Source organism: Mauremys reevesii, linkage group 11, assembly GCF_016161935.1.
Source record: "Mauremys reevesii isolate NIE-2019 linkage group 11, ASM1616193v1, whole genome shotgun sequence".
Lineage (NCBI taxonomy): Eukaryota > Metazoa > Chordata > Testudines > Geoemydidae > Mauremys > Mauremys reevesii.
This window is the reverse complement of record NC_052633.1, coordinates 31,952,563-31,974,391: the sequence shown is the minus strand read 5'-3', so window position 1 is coordinate 31,974,391 and position 21,829 is coordinate 31,952,563. Positions and strand designations below refer to the sequence as shown.

The 21,829-nt window shown below is 39.6% G+C and overlaps 1 protein-coding gene across 2 annotated transcripts in view; it reads right to left on the bottom strand.

Moving 5' to 3' along the window:
• Nucleotides 1-2,868: 2,868 nt before the first annotated feature.
• Nucleotides 2,869-21,829, bottom strand: part of FRZB (frizzled related protein) — a 33,601-nt gene continuing 14,640 nt past the window's right edge. Inside the window, exons 2-6 of one of the 2 annotated variants that reach the window (XM_039495846.1) lie at nt 19,203-19,250; nt 10,899-10,964; nt 8,263-8,467; nt 7,908-7,971; nt 2,869-4,063 (exon numbers count right to left, since the gene is read on the bottom strand). In XM_039495846.1, the coding sequence (XP_039351780.1) occupies nt 3,953-4,063; nt 7,908-7,971; nt 8,263-8,467; nt 10,899-10,964; nt 19,203-19,250 (494 nt within the window). In that variant the 3' untranslated portion in view covers nt 2,869-3,952. The remainder of the gene's footprint in view (nt 4,064-7,907; nt 7,972-8,262; nt 8,468-10,898; nt 10,965-19,202; nt 19,251-21,829) is intronic. The other variant, XM_039495848.1, reaches the window with a different exon arrangement.

Below are 21,829 nucleotides of genomic sequence, written 5' to 3'. Positions count from 1 at the left end.
TGTGGGGAAGTTGCCCAGGGAATAACAACAGTGAGCTAGCAGGAAGCTGCTGTTTGCAGGGACCCAGAGTAGTGTGTGGGCCTGGGTCCCTCCCCCACTAGCCATTGGAGGAGCGGCCCGGTTGTGGACTGCCAAGGAGGAGTCGTCCCCTGGGGTTGGGGGGAGAAGGGATGGTGACACAGCCAGAGGGCTGTGCCACAAAGCAGATGCCAAGAGGAAGGAGCCATAATGGGTCTGTAGGCAGAAGTGATGATAGGAGAGGAGCCACCACCCAAGAGCGCACCTGCTAGGGGGAGCTAATTCCTAAAACGCCCAGCAGGAGGTGCCAGTGTAGTGAGTGACCCAGTGACAGGGCTGAAGGCCCTAGTGAGTGTAGACTGCCTGTGCTGGTGAGATTGTTTTCTCTGCCCCGAGATATGGTAAGTTTCCTTTAGAAGCCTGAGCAGGGGCTTGATTTAAAGGAGCCTATGAGGGGCTGAGTCCATCTTGAGCCAGGGATTGGAAGACTCTTGCTCATGTTTGTTTTGGATTTGAAGACCCTGGAAGGGGTTCATCCATATTGACTGAGTCAGTGGTTCTCAACCTCTCCAGACTACTGTACCCCTTGCAAGAATTTGACTTGTCTTGTGTCCCCCCAAATTTCACCTCACTTAAAAATTTACAAAATCAGACATAATACAAAAATGTCACAACACACTATTACTGACCACTTCCTTTCTTTTTTACCATATAATTATAAAATATCAATTTTGGTGTGAGCAGTATAAACAAGTCATTATCTATGAAATTGTAGTTTGTAGTGGCTTTGCTAGTGCTTTTTATGTAGCCTGTTAGGAAGTGGGAGGGGGCAGATAGGGGGCAGGGGCCAGGCTGTTTGGGGAGGCACAGCTTTCCCTACCTGGTCCTCCATACAGTTTTGCAACCCCAATGTGGCCCTTGGGCCAAAAAAGTTTGCCCACCCCTGCTCTAGATCAGTGGTTCTCAAACTAGGGCCGCTGCGTGTTCAGGGAAAGCCCCTGGTGGGCCGGGCTTCCTCCAGCCCTCATTGGCCTAGAGCAGCAAACAGCAGCCAGTGGGAGCTGTGATCAGCTGAACCTGTGGACGCGGCAGGTAAACAGCCCGGCCCACCAGGGGCTTTCCCTGAACAAGCGGCGGCCCTAGTTTGAGAACCACTGATCTAGATAATACTTAGTCCTGCCTCAGTGCATGGGACTAGACTAGATGTCCTACCAAAGTCCCTTCCAGTCCTATGATCCCATGATTACTCTTGAAAGAGGAGGCTTTGACCTCCTTCAAAATGAAGGAGTGGTGAGGGCAAGAAGGGAAGAGATCAAGCAAATCAAAATGCCACTTGTATTGTGGTGATGGAGTTCTGAGGACACAGAGGCAGAGTGTAGGGATTTCCATGCCATATGTGAGAAGTCACCCCATACCTCTAGGCTCATTCCATAAACTCCACTGAACAGCCATTGCATAATAGTAGGGCGGGTTGAACATTTTCCTTCTAAACTTTGACTAAACAAGTTTTTCATTAAAAGTGCCTGCTTTCCAAAGAAAATTTACATTTTGCATTAAAACCCAAATATTTTTATTTGGAAATGCTGCCACAGTGCCTCATGGGAGCTGTAGTTGGTTGTCTCACGTCCTCCTATTCTGCTATGGGCTGGATTTAATTCTCCTATATCGCACCAACCAGAGAGCCCAAGCTATGGAGGAGAAAGGGAGCATCAACCATACAAACTACAACTCCCAAGAAGCACCAGTGTGGCAGTTCTGAATTGAAATATTTTGATTTTCAGCAGAAACATTTTGGTATTCAAATTTCCACCCAAACACTAAAACTCTGGAGGGAAGGGGAGGCATTTTTCAACCAACTCTAATAGTATTGAAATCTGCTACCTTGACACACAAAGGCGGCTTTATATCTAGAGCTGTAGTCAGGACATTTTTGACAAAAGGTTTCCACTGAAAAATGCTAACTGGTGAAAACCAAAACTGCTCAGCTTCAGACTTAACTAATCTCAACTCACCAAAAAAAAAAAAAAAACAATTGGAGGGAGCTATTTCATTTTGACAATTTCAAAATGGAGAATTCTAGTTTTCCAATTCAAACTGATCTTTCATTTTGAAATGTACCTAATTAACCTAAAAAAGGAAGATAAAGGATTGAAATAAGCATATAGGCATCATATATTTCAATTGACCCAAAGGGAAGCTTCCCCCCTCCAACCCTCACCATCTCCTAGGTATTCAGATTTCCACTTTGTCCTAATTTTAGCCAAATAGTCAAGGGATGACGCAAGTTTCCTGGCCAGCTCTATTCGCATCCCATTGCTAATCTCCAGTGACTTCCAGTCCCCATCTGTAGTGTTACTCTTCATTTTAAAAGATACAAAACCTTGTCTCTGTGTTGGCACATTATCTAGCACAATGGAGCTCTAAGCTTAACCCTTGGTTACTAATGAAAACATTAAATTATTAGAAAATACGTCTGAAGTGTTCATATCTTTACTGCTTTATTTGCATTTAAATTCAGTAATGTTTAACTACCTAAACTCAGTGGTGGTGTTTCTGTGGATGAACAGCAACCAGGAGATACTGTATATGGGTGTCCTGGGAAAAGAAATCCAGTACTTCCAACTAAAAATGCAGTAATAGTTTGCATCATAAATGTTTTATTTTCTGTACACCAGAGCACAGAAGCCTGGTATTCTACTTACATCATTATACTTTTTAAAAAAAATGATGATTTCAAATTGTTGGCACTGACTAAAAAAAATCTATTGAAGGAAGAAAATGAAGGGCTGTTTTTTTTTGCGCGCTGGCATACACTATGGACGATAATAAATCATGGATTTTAAACGTTCATTTGGTGCAAAAGTCAGGATAAGGTCTCTGACAACTATAATTCTTTTATTAAACATATTTTACTGAGCATTAAACACTGCTGTTTATGTAGGCACAGAAATAAGAATAACACCACAAAATCAAAACGATAAAGTGCAGACCTATTCTGAGAAGCAGGCCTGGTAAGTCAGTCTACTCCTACGATGGGGTGAGGGGAGGAGGGGGAAGGAACTGCCATTACGAGAGCAAGTATATTGTAAATTATGTTGTGAGTTAACAGAACTATACATTTCCCACAAGGATTAAAGCATTTAAGAAGTCCCATGTGTTTTTGTTGTGACAGATGTAAGTTAAGATTTAAACTTACATAGTGGCTTATTTAAGAGTAAGCAAACTGAAGGGTTGTGCTGATTAGACTACCACTTTTAACATGAATCTCTTCCTTAATGCTGATTAGTTTTGGTGGGTTTTTTTTTTGTTTTGTTAGATAACTGCAGAGCTAAATATTTAAACTGGTTTTCATCAGTCAAAATTTCCCTTACTATTTTGCTGCTGCTAACCATTAATTTTGCTCTTCAGCGTCTTTCCAGAAGTGCCATATAATTCTTAATTTATGTGTAGCTATGGCCATTATATTTCAGATTAAAACGTATACATTAAAATAACCCAGTCGCTGCAGCCATGATCAAGCATGTGAGAAAAAGGGACAGGAGCAGAGAAGCTGGGTTAAAGTCACTTTTTTTTTTTTTTCAAAAAGGTCCTGGTCTGGCCAGATTCCATTCCTATGCTGAAGTCTTTCTCTAAGCAACATGGCCCCACTGATAAAACCACCACCCTGTCTTAACTTCAGTAAATGCGTCCTCCTATTTTTACCTCATAAGGGCAGTTTTCTGCAGTTACTACTGAGATAAAAAATATAAATTTTCAGGATTTACACCCCCCTCCAAAAAAAAGGCAGAAAATGAGGGAAAATAACTAATTAGCTACAACATGATTTTGTAGTAAACAATAGAATATAACGTGCAATAGTGCAATTTCTCCCTTGCTGCTCCAACAATGCAAGTCTTAATATATAGTCCATTGATTTTTACATAGCTTTTCACATTTAGTTGCGTGTTTGTCGTGGATTACTGTTCTTGCCAGACTTTTGAGCAGAATCGCTTTGTCCAGGCTCATTTTTGCCCTTTCCAGGGTGACGGAGTTTCTGATCCCAGCGCTGTACAATGTAAGCAAACAAAACTAATAAATGGAAGAAAAAAATTTAACTACAACTGCATGTGTTTCAAAATACCCTAAACTCAGATATTTTTACAAAACTAGTTCACAAATTACACTCAAATGCTGCAAAGTACCGGTAATATTTCGAAAAGATGCTGTTACCCCCACCAGAAGAGGAAAATGCCAGAGAGACTTTATAAAATAGTGAATGTGACTTAGATTATGAGCAGAAGTAAGGAGTTCTGCCCCAGAGTGCAGAGCATAGTGACAGGAATGTGGCTACCTAAATGTGTAACTACATAATATTACGGTATGAAATCTACAAATTTCAGGGTAAAACAGGTCCTTGTTCTCATGGTCTAGTGACCATATTTCTTAAACCTTTGTTTCTTTAACTGTTTTTTGGTAGAGATGTGCCATTTTAAAGGCTCAAATGTTAGCTACTTACTAAGGCTATGATTCTGCAAGCTGATTCGCATAAACCCTCTTTACTTTAGCAGGGCTCTGTAGTAAGTAGTCAACCTACACGACTCAGCCTGCAGGATAAGGATCCAATCCTAAGAGGTGTTGAGCCCTCTCAACTCTCAGTGAAGTAGTTGGAAGTTGAGGGCACTCAGCACCTCACAGGATCATGCCTTCAAATGCATAGCATGTTATTTACACAAACAGGGGATGAGTGACATTACACACAAAGACCTAAGTTATGAATGCCAGGGTAGATTATGGTCAAAACGTAGACTTTGAAAAAGTTATTTTACCAAAATGAATGATTTAAAATGTTAATGCATTTTTCTTTCAGTGAAAACAAGCTTGGTTCCCCCCCAAGATTGGACCTAAACATTCCTCTCCACAGGCTTGCAACCCAACCACTGCAGTGTTGAGAATCAGAGAGTGACTATAAACTATAGTAAAACTGTGTCCGTGTTCAAGCTGAAAGAAATACAAGTAGTAATCAAACACCACTGTGAAAAGCACATTAGATTTTAATATCTTATATTTAACTTTACTCATGAAACTAGCTTCATCAAACTCAAAGCCATGCTTGTGCTCAGCAGCCTAAGAACAAACTTACGTACATAATTTATTTGCAGGGTTATTGTCCTCAGGTCTTACTAGAAACATGAGTAAGGATCTTTTTTCAGTTTGTAGGGGTTTTTAAACTAGTGTGTGGGTTTTTTTGTTTGGTTTTTTTAAACAACTTGACAGTTGACTTGAACTGCTGGCTGCCTAAGAGATCATATTAACACAGAAATGAATGATCAGACACCATGATACAATGACAAGCAAACGTAGCTTATGCTTTTTTTTTTTTTTTAATGTAAGTAAAGCCACCTGTGGACCTTTTTAGGAAACCATGATAGAAAAGCAATCAAGTGATTCATAGAGCAGAGCTGGCACGAGGGAACTGTGTGTGCTGTAATAGATGGTAATGAAACTACCAGGGATGTAACAGTCACCAGTAACTGAAGTTACACTAGTAGCAGGAAACCAGAACTAAAGTACCAGAGAACAACATGAATTATCATGTTCTCTGGCACTGGAGTTGAGGAGGATCTACCAGATGAGAATTTAAAACAGGTCACCCCGTCTAATAAAAGGCATATGGATGACAGCTAGACAGAGAAGAATTTCAATTTGTATAAAAAAGTAGGATTTTCTCTGCAATGATCACTAAAACTGAAGAGAATAAGGGGAAACAGACAGACCAGAGATAGACAGCTACAGCGGCACAGGAGCCAGCAAACAGAGCTGTAAACGGGGGAGTTTGAGTGGGACTTCTGTTGGAGGAGAAGGTATTTGTAGCTATTTGTATTTGTACCTGTGGAGGCTGGTAGGGGCAGTGTGCTGGGAGAGAAGCTGAGCCCTGATTAGGGGGCGGGGCTTCTCTCACTAGGGGTCCTATAAAGGTAGCCAGCCAGTCAGACAGCGGCATAGACAGTTGCAGCGGCCCAGGAGCCAGCAAACAGAGCTGTAAACAGGAGAGTTTACAGGGGGAGTTTGGGGAAGACTAAGAGGCAGGCAGAGGAACACACAGGCTACTGAAGGGGAGTGTGCAGTGTTCTAGCAGTGTCTTCCTGCTTGTTGGGGGTTTGTTTTGCTGAGGGTGGTGGTGTTTTGGGTTGGTTTGCGTTTCCCAGATTTACAGGATTTAGATGGGAAGCCTATGACAGATACAGAGGCAGCAGTTGTAGTGACCCAAGCAGTGGAAGACACAATGAAGATGACTGGATGTGGAAGCTGTGACATGTACATGATCCTGGATGGGGCACCTGAAAAGTTTTGTCTCCATAAAGTACCGCCTCATAGAGCTGATGGAAGAAAAGATCTGAGGACTATATATATCAGAGGAATAAATACCAGGGAGGGAGAGGAATTATTTAAGCTCAGTACCAATGTGGACACAAGAACAAATGGATACTAGGAAGTTAGACTTGAAATTAGATGAAGGTTTCTAACCATCAGAGTACCAAAGTTCTGGAACAGCCTTCCAAGGGGAGTAGTGGGGGAAAAAAGACATATCTGGCTTCAAGACTAAGCTTGATAAGTTTATGGAGGGGATGGTATAATGGGATAGCCTAATTTTGGCAATTAATTAGTCTTTGATTACTGGCGGTAAATATGCCCAATGGCTTGTGGTGGGATGTTAGATGGGATGGGATCTGAGTTACTACAGAGAATTCTTTCCTGTGTGTCTGGCTGGTGAGTCTTGCCCATATGCTCAGGGTTTAGCTGATCACCATATTTGGGGTTGGAAAGGAATTTTCCTCCAGGGCAGATTGGCAGAAGGGGTTTTTCACCTTTCTCTGCAGTGTGGGGCACGGGTCACTTGCTAGAAGGTTCTCTAAACCTTGAAGTCTTTAAACCATGATTTGAAGACTTCAGTGGCTCAGACACAGGTTTGATACAGGAGTGAGTGGGTGAGATTCTGTGGGCTGCATTGTGCAGGAGGTCAGACTAGATGATCATAATGGTTCCTTCTGACCTTAAAGTCTATGATTCTATAACACACACATGCAAAAAGATGTGGGGAACCTTATTTATGTCAAATCAACATGTTGGAGAAATTGTTTTTAAAATAAACGCTTTCCATGTAAAGTGATGTTTTGTAATGGTGCCAAGGTCACTAAAACCATTTGAGGTCTGACGGGTGTCAGATACGAAAGATAAAGCTCAGGGGCCAAAGTCTGTGTGGATGCTTAGCTTGCCCAATCAATCATTCCAGGAATTACAAGATATTAGGGCGAAGCATACATCATTTTTGTGTCTGCTCCAGTTCCTCCCTATTTCTCTATTTTCTTTCAGATAGGAACTCCCACACTTGTATTCCTCCCACGTTCTTTTCCTCCCTCACATATGTCAAATGTTTCCTTAGATGAAGAGCTAAGTCTAGGAGCAAGACCAAGTCTGCACAATTTAGATGAGAACTGTATTTAAACATTTAAAATCTGAGACGCACAAGTTTGTAAATGAGGTAAGGCGGTGGCTTGTGAAACCACGTTCTGCCCTTGGCTGTGTGTAGATGGTTCCCACTGAACTGAATAAAAGCTGCATGTATGCATCTAAACGCAGAATTTGGCTGTAGAGCTTAATTCAGATCCTGCTGATTGAAATAAGTGATTCAGGTTTTAATCGCTGCTAAACTTGTATAAATCTGGAGGAACTCCATTGATTTCAGTTATGTTACTCCAAATTTACCTGTGTGTAATGGAATCAGAATCTGACATGTTAACTTTCATGGGTGTAGAATTGGGCCTCATGTATTTTCTCTCTTTTCTTAAAGGTGAGATACAAACACTGTTTCCAATGTCAATTGTTACTAAGATCATGAAACATTGTCTTACCTTTACTTTTTTACCAAGACGATCCTTCCACTTCTCAGCTATGGAGCCTTCTACCAAGAGTAACCTACACATTTCAGATAAGCTAGTTATTTTATTATTGAGGAATGTGTATGCTGTACATAGCAATATACACAACACTAACGGGATCTGCTCAGGGGGAGAAGAGAGAGAGAACCTCATGGCACTCAGCAGTGACAAGACCAGGTAACTCAAAAGCATGGCTCATGAGTTCTGAAGAAAATTCTGCCCAATTTTCTTCAGAGGGAACAATGGTGGCTTCAAAATGAGGTCTCATGGGTGGGCGAGTAGAGCAGGGAAAGTAATTCTTTAAAGAACACTTTAAAGAATAAATTACCTGGAGCGTTCCTCATCTTCATAGCCCATTATAATGTATTCTTCATTGGCACTGAGCGGTGGGCATAGACAGCCAGAGTTTGTGTAAAGGTTAACAGTGTCCTTAGGAATATTCACCAAGGAAGATTTTAGTATCTCCTTTACTTCAACAACTGCGGTGACATCATGACATTTAGTCTTCACCTCCTTCACTTTAGCCCGAATGACTGGGGAAAAGTAACAGAGTAGTTAACAGCAGCAAATAATGTAGGTCACTCCCATGCCATCCTTTGTGACCTGGTGGATTAGTCTTTTGTGTGCTCCTTTATCAAAAGCTCAACTGAACTCCATCTAGATTTTACCCAGAGATTCCTCTCTCCCCTTATTTCTTCACTTTCTCTTCTACCAAGTGTAACATATACATTTCAGGTAGCTCAGTGTATAGAATAGCAATGTAGGTGCTCTGTGCAGGGAATAATTTAGCAATGGGTCTTTCACCTTACTTTCTCTGGGATATATTTTTTTAGCTTTTTTCTTTTATTCCCTCTGTATTTTTTAAATATGTAGTTCATACTTCATATTATTTCCTCCTTGTTCATTCATCTAATGCTACAACTTCTTTCTTATTTAGGTTTAGTACAGACTCTTAATTTGGCACCCACAGCCTTTCACAAAATGGAAAATATACTTGAAAGCTTTATTGTATCATTATCCCTATTGGATGACAGGGCCTTCCCTTTTCTCTTCTTCCTCCAGTGACCCAGCACCAATCTGCTCTGTTTTCCATGATCGCCAATGCTCCTGATCTTGACCTGATGACCTGTCTAATTGTTTCTTCTCTGATCCTATCATTCTCCCATGAACTGCATACTAGGGAAAGTTGCCTTCCAAGGGCAGCAATTTTTCAGGTCTCTCATGGCGACCAATGAGCTGACACTGCATGCAAATCCACAGGTTACTACATCTTGCCCTGTTTCAAAACATAGAATCTTCCTCCATTTTACATCCAAATTCCTCAGATTCTTAATCTCTTATAACTAGTGCCTCCCCCCCCCCCCAAGGCAAAATGGAAGAGATGTAATGAAAAATAGAGAAAATCCATTAACCCATCCCCACTCTCTTTCTCACACACAGGTTTTCCACCCACTGATATGCTCAGCTAAGTTAAACACAACTATTCAACAACTCACAGGAGTTATACAGAGGAAAATTTTTACCCAAACTAATCCACTTTCTTAAGACTTTACCACAAAAGCCTACTTTACTTTGGTACTCTTTCTAATGTGTTTCCAGAGGTCTTTACATTCTAAAGAGAGGAATGGTATAACAGAATATAAAGAGAGCCTGTGGTAAGTCATCTTCATTCTCTCCAACACAGCCCCCAAACTGTAGCTGTAGCACACACAGTGAATCTCTGCCATAGGCAGCTGCACTATCCACTGGAGAATACTCACACCAACCACCACGACATGTAAAACCACTAAATGAGGCAGAAAATCATAACCTTGCTGCTTTTCAATGAATATGAGAGTTCATTAATATCATTTAGTAGGATTTATTTTATTGCCGAATTAGTGGATGTCATTTGTATACATATATGTACTTAAAAACACTGGTTTAACAATAAAATTGTATTCACTATGTCTTGGTCATGTAAACCCTTTTTCATGAATTCAGTGAAACTACTAGTAGCTACTCACATGAGTAACAGGTTGCAGATCAACATATTAAGACTTCAAGGGCCCAATTCTGCATTTCTGACTCCCATACATAATCCTTACTTATGCAAGAAATCTTGTTGACTTCATCAGGTTTATTTGTGTAAGAAAGACTTGTCTGAATAAAGGCTGCTGAGCTGGACCCAGGGGATGTTTGAAGAATAGGGAAATCTGGACAGTTCAGGACATAGTCTGAACACCGGGGGGAGGTGTGTATGTGTCACACAGGTGTTACTGACATAACTTGGCCTACAGGAGCCTCATTACCGGCAATGATGTAGGAGAAGGAAAGAACCTAACTTCAATGTCAGATCCCAGGATGAGTTTGGGGGGGATGATACTTAGTAAAAACATCTTTTTGTTTGTAAACTGAGCTAGAAATCAGAGAGAGATGAAAGACAGAATCCCACAATGTCATTTTTACCCAGTCACTTTTAAGCCTAGAGACATTTTTCAATGTATAAACACTTAGTATTTTCCTGGAGCCAATGAAGTGGCACATCTCATACCTGACTGGGATTTAGGGTGAAACACAGCAACATTGTACAATGACATACACTGGGCTTGCACGTTAATGTTTAAATATTGTTTAAAAAAAACGGTTTACAGAACATTTTAATCTCAAAAGCTACAACTATAATGATGTCCTATTACAATACTGACCCACCCTTGCCTCATCCTTCTATGTGTGAATCAAGTTTTGAGCTTAAAACATGAAGTAAAAAAAAATTCTCTTTTTGTAGTTACTGCTAATGAATTAACTCAATACAATCAAGCCGAGCAGCTTTCTTAGTACAAATGAGTGTGAACTGATGACACGCTTAGGCCATAGCCCATCGTTGTGGAATTTTTTCCTGTTGCATTACTAAATTTAGAGTTCCCTGAAAAACATAATTTATTCCTTTAAAGGTTTGATACCTAGCCATGCAGCTGTCCTTACCATAGTTATAATTGTTCCGAAGATAGGTCTTCTGGGTAGCTTTAATAGGTTTGCATTTGCAACGCTCTGCAAAAGAGAAAACCTTTGCTTTAGAAGAACAAAGAATTGATTCAAAGACAAACTCTCCCATCCTCCCGCCCTCCCCAACTGCCTTTAAAAACAATCAAACAGAGACTGATGGCAATAATTAATTTATACATACATTCAGGTTTTATTAAAAACCTTAGGGTATTATTAATCTCCTCTGCACAAAAACAGTGAAACTGAGCATCACATTGCTGATTTGAGGATATTTACAAAAAGATCAGAGTGGAGCCGAAAGAAAATCAGAATTTCTGTCCTGCAGGAAATTCTGATGTTTCAATATTGGTTTTCATCCCAAATCTGAACAAATAGTTGAAATAGCAATACTCTTAGGAAAGAAAATATTTAAAAAATATTGGAAGTGGCAAAATGTTTTGTTTTGAGCCTGTTCAATGTTAAACAGTATTTTCCTATTGTGGCACATTGCCTCATGGGAACTGTAGTTCAGGAGTCACATGGCCTCGTTCTCCCCTATGGCTCAGACTCCCTGCCTAAACTACACCTCCCATGATGCAGTCATGGGACTTCCATGATGCACCACTGAGCCAGTCAGACAAAAGACTGTATTGTATCATGGGAGATGATGTCTAGGGAGGGAGCCTAGCCCATAGGAGAGAATGGGGGATGGAATTACAGCTCCCATGAGGCAATGCACCACACTAGGGAAATGAAATTTAATGTTGAACGGACTTGAAACTATACATTTCAGCCAGTTCAACAAACCAACTCAAAATGAGATATTTCATATTTGATTTCCCCAACAGAAAACTGAAAAATTTTGCAGAAACTGCATTTCCTATCAAGAAATCATTTTGATGGAAAATTCCCAATTAACTATCAATCACAGACTAAATTCTGCTTTCAGTTATACTACATCAAACCCAGAATAAATGCACCAGCAAAACTGAGGGCAGGTTGTAGACTCCCTATGACAGTTCTCTCTAGAAGAGTACGAACGTGAAAGCACAAGCATGGCCAGCACATTTGTTACAGGGACACAATCCCTTTAAGCTCAGGGGCTAATGGCATTTGTAGTCTCCAGACCAGGCACATCATTAAGAAATGTCAGATGACTTAGCATCATGTGACTTCCTAGTGGCTACTGTATAAAGGAATGCTTCTGGCAAAGTCTTGTGAAGGCTGGTTCTGTGGCCATGTAATATGAGGCCTAGAAGATGTCCAGGAAGGCTACCCAGGGGAATAGTCAGTCTTCTCACCTACCATCTTGCTGAAAGGTCTTGTCTGGATGTTGCAAGTGTCTTGTATTATGTTGATCCTGGTTTGAAATCTCCTTGAAGTTAATAAAGCCAGCACTGAAGAAATGACCTGGGACTGAACTATCAATTGGGCTTTATTTTACCTTCCTTAGTTGGCACGTCAGCCCACTCACTGGCCTACACACGCTACAAAGGACTGAACTAGGATCCAGCTGGAGATTTTGGCTAGTGCTCAGACAATTCTAATCACTGAAATTTTTGCATTTGATCTTTTTATTCTAACATGTACTAAAAAGAATCCTCTCAATAGGTGCCCTAAAGAAATATATGGCTAAAATATAATCAATCTCACTTCCCATCCCACACCAGAAAGGCAAAACAAAGAGCAAATTAAGGTGCTGATTCGGCAAACCTTACTCATGGATGAGACAGACATGACATTTTGTATGTATATACTATAAATATTGGTATGTACAAGGCAATCAGCTTTGTTTGGATACTCTTCCATTTATAATCTGTGTGTTACTTGTCTCAGTATGATCATGATATCTAATGTGAGTTTTTGACACTGACTTTTGTGAGAGCAGTTCCTATGTTTCTACTTCATTCAGGGAAAGAATAAGGGAAGGCTCTTGTAAGTAAATTAACACTTGAAAATTGCATGAATTATAAGAAGTAATTGTGGAGTGCTAACTATAACAAATAACTACCCTATGCACTACTGCAGATCATTGGCTTGGGATGGGAGATGTGAGGACGATATTTTTTTTGGCAAGAACCCTGGGGAAGGGCTCTTTGTAATCACTCCCCTCTCTAGATACCCAGCAAAAAGGAAGGTATAATTCAGCTCATAGAGAATATGCAGAACCCTGTGTACAATAATGAATACGTGGCCACATAATTGCCCTTCTATCTGAATTTGCTACACAACTGTGCTCTAGAATCTAAGCTTTCATTATCACAGTGAGGTTACTAGCCCTTCTGGTTGCAAAGATAATTCAAAATATAAACCCATGCAGCACTGTCTGCCTGAGGTTGCAGAAAGCTGGAAACAATAATACAGGTGGGTACACTTCATTCATTTCAAATAGGTTGCTAACTCAGTCTGGAGCCTTTACTCATAATTTTGCTATCTGAAGAGTTAACTATTCATCATTTTAGCAGAAAAAAATCAAGCTGCTTCATTATTTTGGATGTAGTGGAAGTTATTGAGACTCGGTAGAGTGGAGCAGCTGATTGCTGTTGACAGTTGCTGGGGTAAACGTCCCCCCCACACACACACCCCACCAAATTTACAGTACCATCCAGAGCCATACTCAGAGGCAGCTCCCTGCTAGCTCCCCCTAACCCCATCCAGCCTCTCCCCTCCCAGCTCTGCTGTGCCCAATAGAGAATTTCCCCCATTATGTTTGCTAAGCACACGACATTCTACTTCTATTCAGAAATACATAAAGAACATCCTGTGAAGTAACAACTGCATCAATACTCTTACTAGAAACATCATGTTCCAGAAATAGGCATATCCTGTTATTGATCTGTTTTGCCTTCTAGCTGAAGCAGCACATGATTCACAGCAGATTAGTAGTCAAATTAGGAACAGAACCCAGGTGCCTTGACTCTCACACTCATGCTTTAAACATCTAACACTGCCTCCCAAGTCATGTATGCATCCTTCAATATTAAAAACAGTAAAACCCAACACAGCTGATTTCTATACACTTAAGATCTAAAACAACAGTGCCCATTTCAGATATTTCAGTATAATCTGAAAAGAACAGTTCCAAAAAATAAACTTGTATTTTTGTGCTTTGAAAAAATTAGGAAATTATTGTGTTATTTATTGGGGTTCTCAGTTTATCATTTACTTTGGCTTCAATGTATCCTTATAGTTAAAAACAGAAAATAGTGTATACAGGAATAAAGAACATTTCAAAGGAAGACTGTTTCTCTTGAATTTCAAAATGTATCCTCAGAAATACACACACACACACACACACACACACACACAGAGCACTACAGAGTTGAGCTTTTCTATGTTACTGTTTTAAAATAAGGCAGAAAAGAAGTAATTTTTGGTTTTCATTAAGCCTATGTGAATTCATGGACACTTAGGCCAAATTATTGCTCATTTTGTGAACAGCCTCAAAACAGGTACTCATAAAGGGACCAGTTCTGTAACCCTTATTCATGCTAGTTTCACATTTCAAATCCAAACAGAGTCAGACCTGTATCCAGGAGAGTTACCTTAACAACACACTATGTCAATTCCTTAAAATTCCCCTTCTCTGCAGAACTTTATTCCACCACACTAGCAAAACACAAGGTGATTGAAATTGATAGCAATGCCACCTATGGGTTTACACTCCTAAAACAATAACAATCTCAGAAACTGCTTTAATCCAAGGAAAATATTTTACTGTTATTGTCCTAGAATATAATCAATGGGCTTCTCCCTGATCTCACTGAATGATACTATCTAATAACACTTATCAGCACTTTCAATTTGTAGATTTCAGAGAGTTTTACAAAAGAGGAGCCATTGGTATCCCCTTTAGAAATGGAGAAGCTTAGGCACAGAGAAGTTAAGTGACTTGTTAGGCCAGTTATTAAGTTATCAGTAGAGTTTGAATGAGAACCCAGGTCTCCTGACTCCTATTATGGTGCCCTATCCACTGGATCATGTTGCCTTCAGTGGGAAAATGATGTGTGTATAAAAAGACTTGATTGATTTGATGTCTCTTGCAGGGATGAACCTATGTGAGAGGAAAGGTCAAAGGCACGCATATACATACACACACACACACACACACACACACCCCGGAGGAGAACCTAGAAGAATTATGCTATTGAAAGGTATAATGTCTCTTAGATTCTAGGGGAGCATGGAGGGTGTGAAGCAGTAGGGAGCGGGGTGGATTGACCTGGGAATGTCATTTAGTTTTACTGGGACTGTCTGCATGGGGCATGGGAGAGCAGGAGATGACTTTAGGTGAGGGACAGTACTTGAGCCTGTAACCTGAGCCAGGAAGGGGGGTGGGGCGAGTCGACACCTTTGCAGGGAAACTGGACAAAGGGAAGGGGGAGAGAAGGAGGGGGAGAGAGAGCCTGCTGAAGGGGTTTTTGGTTTCAGTTTTGGGCTGGCTGGGAAGAGGCAGGGAACCCCAAGTCTGAGGTCTAAGATCCTTGCCCCCCAGAGGGACCTGGCTGAGCGGTCCTGTTTGTACCTACAAGCCCTGCTTGGGACTGTGTTCCTGTTGTCTAATAAACCTTCTGTTTTACTGGCTGGCTGAGAGCCACGGTGAATCGCAGGAAGTGGAGGGTGCAGGGCCATGACTTCCCCACGCTCCATGACAGAGGGAAACACCCCTTTCTATACATGTGTAACTGCAATAGACAGTTATCCCCGATCTTGTTGTGCAGGAGTATGGGACGTGACCCTGCCCACACTCTATCTAGCCATTCTCCTCTGGAGCTGCTAGAGCTACTGACAATGCTCCGCCTACCTTCCCTCTAACACCTAGGGCACTGGGAACCAAAGGGCAGCTAGACCCCTAACTCCACTGGGAAAGCAATGAAACATTCAATTTTTAAGAAAAAGTCAGTGGGAGTTAGGGGCCTATGTGCCATTTGTGCCTGTGAAAATGTTCCCCTACAAATATATAGGGGCTTTTAAAAATAAAAATATATAAAATATGTCACTCCCATAAAACCTGGTTGTATTACCGATTAATATAAGTTCTCAAAGCTGGCAAAAGTTTCACTGAAAAAATAATAAAATCTGGAGAAACTTCTAAGCAACTGTAAGAGCATCTGATGAAATAGACAAGAATGTAGTTTCTAGCCAAGGAAGGGGAAAAAAATTATTTACATGCAGACTTGGAGGCAAGATTTTGCCAATTGACTTTGCCAGGGATAAGAGCTGCTTTGAGTAGATTTAACATGCTGACATTACTTACAGGCAACAATACACACAACTATTTGCAATATCCTTTATCATCATACAGAATGTCCAGTCCTGAATTTTTTAAAACACTTCATTGTAATACAACTTACAAAGGGTCTATTTACAATGGTGAAAGGACAAAAGCTGTTTTACTGAACATATAAACAAAGCAAATATTAAAAAATAATGCTCTTTTCTCGTGGGATTAAATTATATTTGTCAACTGAAAAAAAATGTACTATATTGAGACTCAAAATGTGATTCTACACTAAAAAAATATTCAGCTTATTCTTCAGAGCTGCTCCCTGGGTGTTTTCACAATCATATCTGCTTTCTAAAGTAATGTATATTTTTATTGCTTTTCACTCCTATTAGTCCAACAGAGCCAACACAGCTAAAATAATTTAAACTAAACTCTATTTTTTCTTGCCACATCACAACAAAACTGTTTAAATTCCAAGCAGTTAAATTTGGGTGACCACAATGAAGACAATGGGATTGGCACTGAAGCAATTTAGGGCCAGCAAAATATTTCATTACTGATGGTGCAACATGACAAGGAAAGTAAACAGCTTGACCTTCAGATCCCACAAGTTTGCAAGACTCGTTATTTAAAAAAAAATCTTTTTACTTATAAACTGAGCATATCTGGTATAAAAATCAGTGAGACACAACAAACATGCATCATATAATGTTCTTTTAACAGTAATTGGTAAGCACAAAACTGCATTTAGACTATGCAAAGATCTGACCTCTGAATCCTCTGCAGCATGGGGCATGGGTCACTTGCTGGAGGATTCTCTGCAGCTTGAGGTCTTCAAACCACAATTTGAGGACTTCAGTAACTCAGACATAGGTTAGGGGTTTGTTACAGGAGTGGGTGGGTGAGATTCTGTGGCCTGCGTTGTGCAGGAGGTCAGACTAGACGATCATAATGGTCCCTTCTGACCTTAAAGTCTATAATAATCAGGCTGCTTTAAACACCTAACTCTGGATTTAAGTGAATAACTGTAGATGCCCAAATGTAAAATTTTTTCACTTAACTCTAAAACAAGCAAAAATGATCTTTGCATAGTCTAAATGCAGTTTTGTGGCAAGAAAAAATAGAGTTTAGTTTAAATTATTTTAGCTGTGTTAGGGGTCGGGAAGGAATTTGGCAAAAAACCTCCAGGGCCTCTGCCAATCTTCCCTGGAGGAAAATTCCTTCCCGACCCCAAATATGGCGATCAGTTAAACCCTGAGCATGTGGGCAAGACTCACCAGCCAGCACCCAGGAAAGAATTATCTGCAGTAACTCAGATCCCATCCCATCTAACATCCCATCACAGACCACTGGGCATACTGACCTGCTGATAAGCACCTCTTACAAAAGTGCAGTTAGTAACTTAAATGTGGATTTAGCTGCCTAACTTTAGATGCCCGAGTCTGAACCTTTTGGCCGATGTGATTTGACCAGCAGCCAACAAGAAGTTATTGGCACAAATGGTAATAGAATCCAGGAGCTCTGACTGTCATTCCCCAGCTCTAATTCTCAGGCAATACTTCCATATCAAATCTATCCATATGGGGCAATTCAATTTTCTTTTTCCTTGTATTACCTAAGAATGGTGGTCAACTCAAAGGGATTAAATCACTTCTGACACAAAAACAAGACAATGGGAGGCTCAGTGGAGTGAAAAGTCATGGATTCATAGTGTGAAATCCTGATCCTATTAAAGTCAACGGGAGTTTTTCTCTTGACTTCAATGGGGTCAGTATTTCACCCATAAGTTTTAAGGCCAGAAGGGACCATTATGATCAGCTCATCTGACCTCCAGAGTAATGTCAAAAATGGTGGTTGCTGGTAGATTTAATTAAACTTAATAGAAGAAAATTACACAGAAAAATTATTTGCAGCGATTTGTAATGTATTTTGCTGTAAAGTAAAACAAAACAAATTTTCCTTTCCTTTCTTAACAAAGCCCAAACAGGCTACTTAAGATTAACCCCATTTGACTGAAATTAATAAATCAATTAATAAAATAAGATGCATTAAAACAACAAGAACAACTTTTTAGATCTTTGCTCCAACTCTAGAAATTTCTGAAGCAAAGAAAAAAATTAAAGTTTACAGTATTTACAGGTCAGAAGGGACCATCATGATCATCTAGTCTGACCTCCATGTACCCGTGACTAATTCAAATTATAATTTACTCAGGTATATGCTTTATATACTGTACAAGAAAAATTCTACCACTTTGCTCTACAGTTTCAAGGTCTGAAAAGAGAGACTGCTGGCATTTCAGCAGAGCGCTATATACACTGGGCTTGATTCACCACTGTTTCACTCCAGTAAATTAATAGAGGTCCTCCAACATAAAACTGGACACAGTAGTGAATTGGGCCCTATATAATACAAAGAAGCATCAGAGTAATTTGTAAGGAATCTGATTCACTAGAGATTTGCATGCTGAACAATGCACACTGGGTCTAACATATGTGGCACTGTTGATTTTTCTTTCCAATACCAAAATGTGAAGAGAAGTGTTGTCCATTGCATTAGCATGCTGTAATGTAATATGTCATTCACCTGTTCAGGCCAATGATTTGAAGTAACAAACGTACTTCTGCACACTGAATTTCCAGCTTGTGTGAAAAAATAATTAGTAGGAAGATAACTTCCAGAGATGCAGGATCTGAGCAGCAAACCAAATCATATTTCTATAGTATGGAATGACACAATGAAAGTGGAAAGCACAATAAGGGCTCAATCCTAACACAGACAGGACCTCCCCTGAAATCAGTAAAGTCCTTTTGACCTGAAGGAAGTTTTGCCTGGATAAAAGCATCAGAATCAGACCCTAGAAAAGTACTCAAAGTGAAATTCACCACCTAAATCCAACTTTCATCCTCCCTGAATGTCTTATTGCACATGTAACTCTCATAGCAAACATACAGTGTACAAAAAATTGAGACAACACAGCAATATATGCATCATTAAATACTGGTCTTATTTAAAAGTTAAAAGAATTTGAAAGAAGATAACTTATTAAAACAGTTATATATAAAAAATGTACTCACCATTGCCGGAGCCTCTACAGTTGCCATTATTAGAATCCATAGGGAAATCTGGTATGGATTCGTAAAATATGTAAAGAAATGTTAGTATTTTTAATATTGATTATTTCAATACAGCCACATTAAAATTGCTTAATTTTTCTCTAATATTTAGTATATTAAAATGTAAGACCCTATTAATGAAAAAGAGGTTGCATCATTTTAGAGTCCTCTCCTGTTCCTATTGAAGTCAGTCTGAATTTTGTCTTTTAGCAGGCACCTAATGTTACATACTGAAGCGGCCTCTACATTATTTATAGTTCACAATAGAAACTGTCGAATTTCCATTGGTGACGGTGCACAGAGTAGCAGGATCTATACAAGAATGGAAATACGTGTCAATTCAGACATGAGTTTGGGGCAATTCTGAAATGTACATATACTGCTTCTCTACTCAGCTGGATGCCTGAGGACAATTCAACTTTGATTTCCTCAATAACAAAAAACAAAACAATCATAATCCTGTCACTGAAGGGAAAGCCGAGATAAGCGTTTCAGTTTTCCCCCCTTAAAAATGTTCTGATTATTTTGTGAGAGAGATAAGGAATAGTGGTAGTGGGGAGGTCATGATGCCCAATTTCCAAAGAACTGCATTTGGGGACATTCCAAATTGAGAATACGTGCCAAATCAATATTCTTATTTTCAAATCTATTATTTTTAAACACCACCAAAGTTTACATGATTTATATGCACGTCTTGTTAATAAAAATATATTAGCTGTTGCATATTATTCTTTACAAAGAAGAAAAACTGAAGGAATATATATATATATATATAGCAACATAGACAGACACCCACCCAACCTTGCAATTGGATCAATGTGGTTTTGCTTGCACAGAGCCCCACGGAAGTTGATGAGGCTCAGTATTGGTGCAAGGGTCCCATTACGGTGAATTCAACTGCAATATCAGGGCCATACGTTTTATTTACAAATGACATATGTGCGTGTTTGTGTGCACATGCGCACGTGCCTAAATATGGATTTAAGAGCCTAACTTTAGGCACCCATTTTAAAAAAAGTCTTGTATGTATGTATATATCTCTATCTCTATCTATATGTATCTATCTTATTTCCTTAGCGTATATTTATACCTTGTACAGCATGCAATATACTTTACATAGTGGATAAAAGACATGTAGGATGAATGTAGATTTTCAAATATCACTGGTTTATTTCACTAAAATAGTAAACTTGGCAAACCTGAGACTTCAGCATCAAACATCTGTATCAGTGTAGTATGCATAAGGGTACAGGAAATGTTCTAGCATTCCAGGGCAGAATCCTCTCCTTGACAATGGCCAAAAACGGTTTGCCACATACAGAAGTACTGACCCCCCTCCCCCCAAATGCATTTAACTTTACAGTATTGCAATAGGGAAGAAATTTCTTCCTGATGTTAGCTTATTCTTCAACTACAACTTATGCTGTGAAGCATAGTACTTGTCATTTTTATGCTAACCAGTAAAATTTCAGCTACTATTCTTATTCATGTTATCTGAGACTTTTCTTGACTCTTGCTAAGCTGTTCACTTCAAATAGCATCTAGAGGTGTGAACTCTACAGATTATACATGGCTTTTTAAAAAGAGTTTCCTATTATCCAATTTAATTGTGTCCTTTTAATTTTATCAAGTATTTTCTTAACCTTTTATTATAGGACAGGATAAAAGGTATAATCCATATGGCCTTCTTCAAGCTTGTTATTTTCTTATATAGAGCTATCATATTTCCTCTTATTTTTCACCTTTCCAGACTCCAGTACATAGTCTGGGACCTAACTGTGCTTCCTTATTCAGTACGTTGAATCATGGCCTCTCTTTGGACCTGTGGCAATTGTTTCTGACTCTCCTATTGTTACTACCAGTCTGATACTCCCCTCAGCAATTTCCATTACTAGAAGTCCTGTGAACTCTTAGAGAAATCTACAAAATGCCCATAAACTGGATCTTTCTTACACATTCACAGCAGCCTGAACTATAGCTTACCCCTGTAACCTCTGTTGGTTTTTCCAGCCCTGCAGACTTGTCTGTTTCATAATGGGTAACAAGGGAACAGAAACAGAATCAAAAAGAGGGATGAAGAGAAGGAAAAAGAGAGAGAATCTAGCCAGCAAAGAAAGTAAAAAAGAAACATCATGGGCAGCGTTTTTCATATCTTCGTTCCCAAGGAGGGGTTATGGAAGAAAAAATAAGCAGTACTAAAATACACTCTCCAAAGTAAAGAAATGAAGATTTCCTTAAACCAACCAAAGCCCCAGCTCCAACGTCGCCTGAACGTTTGGGTGCTTGCATTTCACATTGAGATCTGGATCTGAATTTTTAGCTTGAGCCCATCTCCACATTAAAAACATTTTTTAGTATAGTGATCATGAGACAGGCTTATATGCAGTGACACCTCTGGATTACAAACACTTCCACTTCCTTCAGTCTTTTTAAATGGAAGTGGAAGAACCCCTCTTAAAATTTAAATTGCACTCAAAAAACAAATTCCAGAGAATTTTATTATTAATCATTTACACAATGCAGTAAATTCATATGACACTAGTTTAGATCCTGCCACTGGATCTGCTCTAGCACCCCCCTGCAGCTGA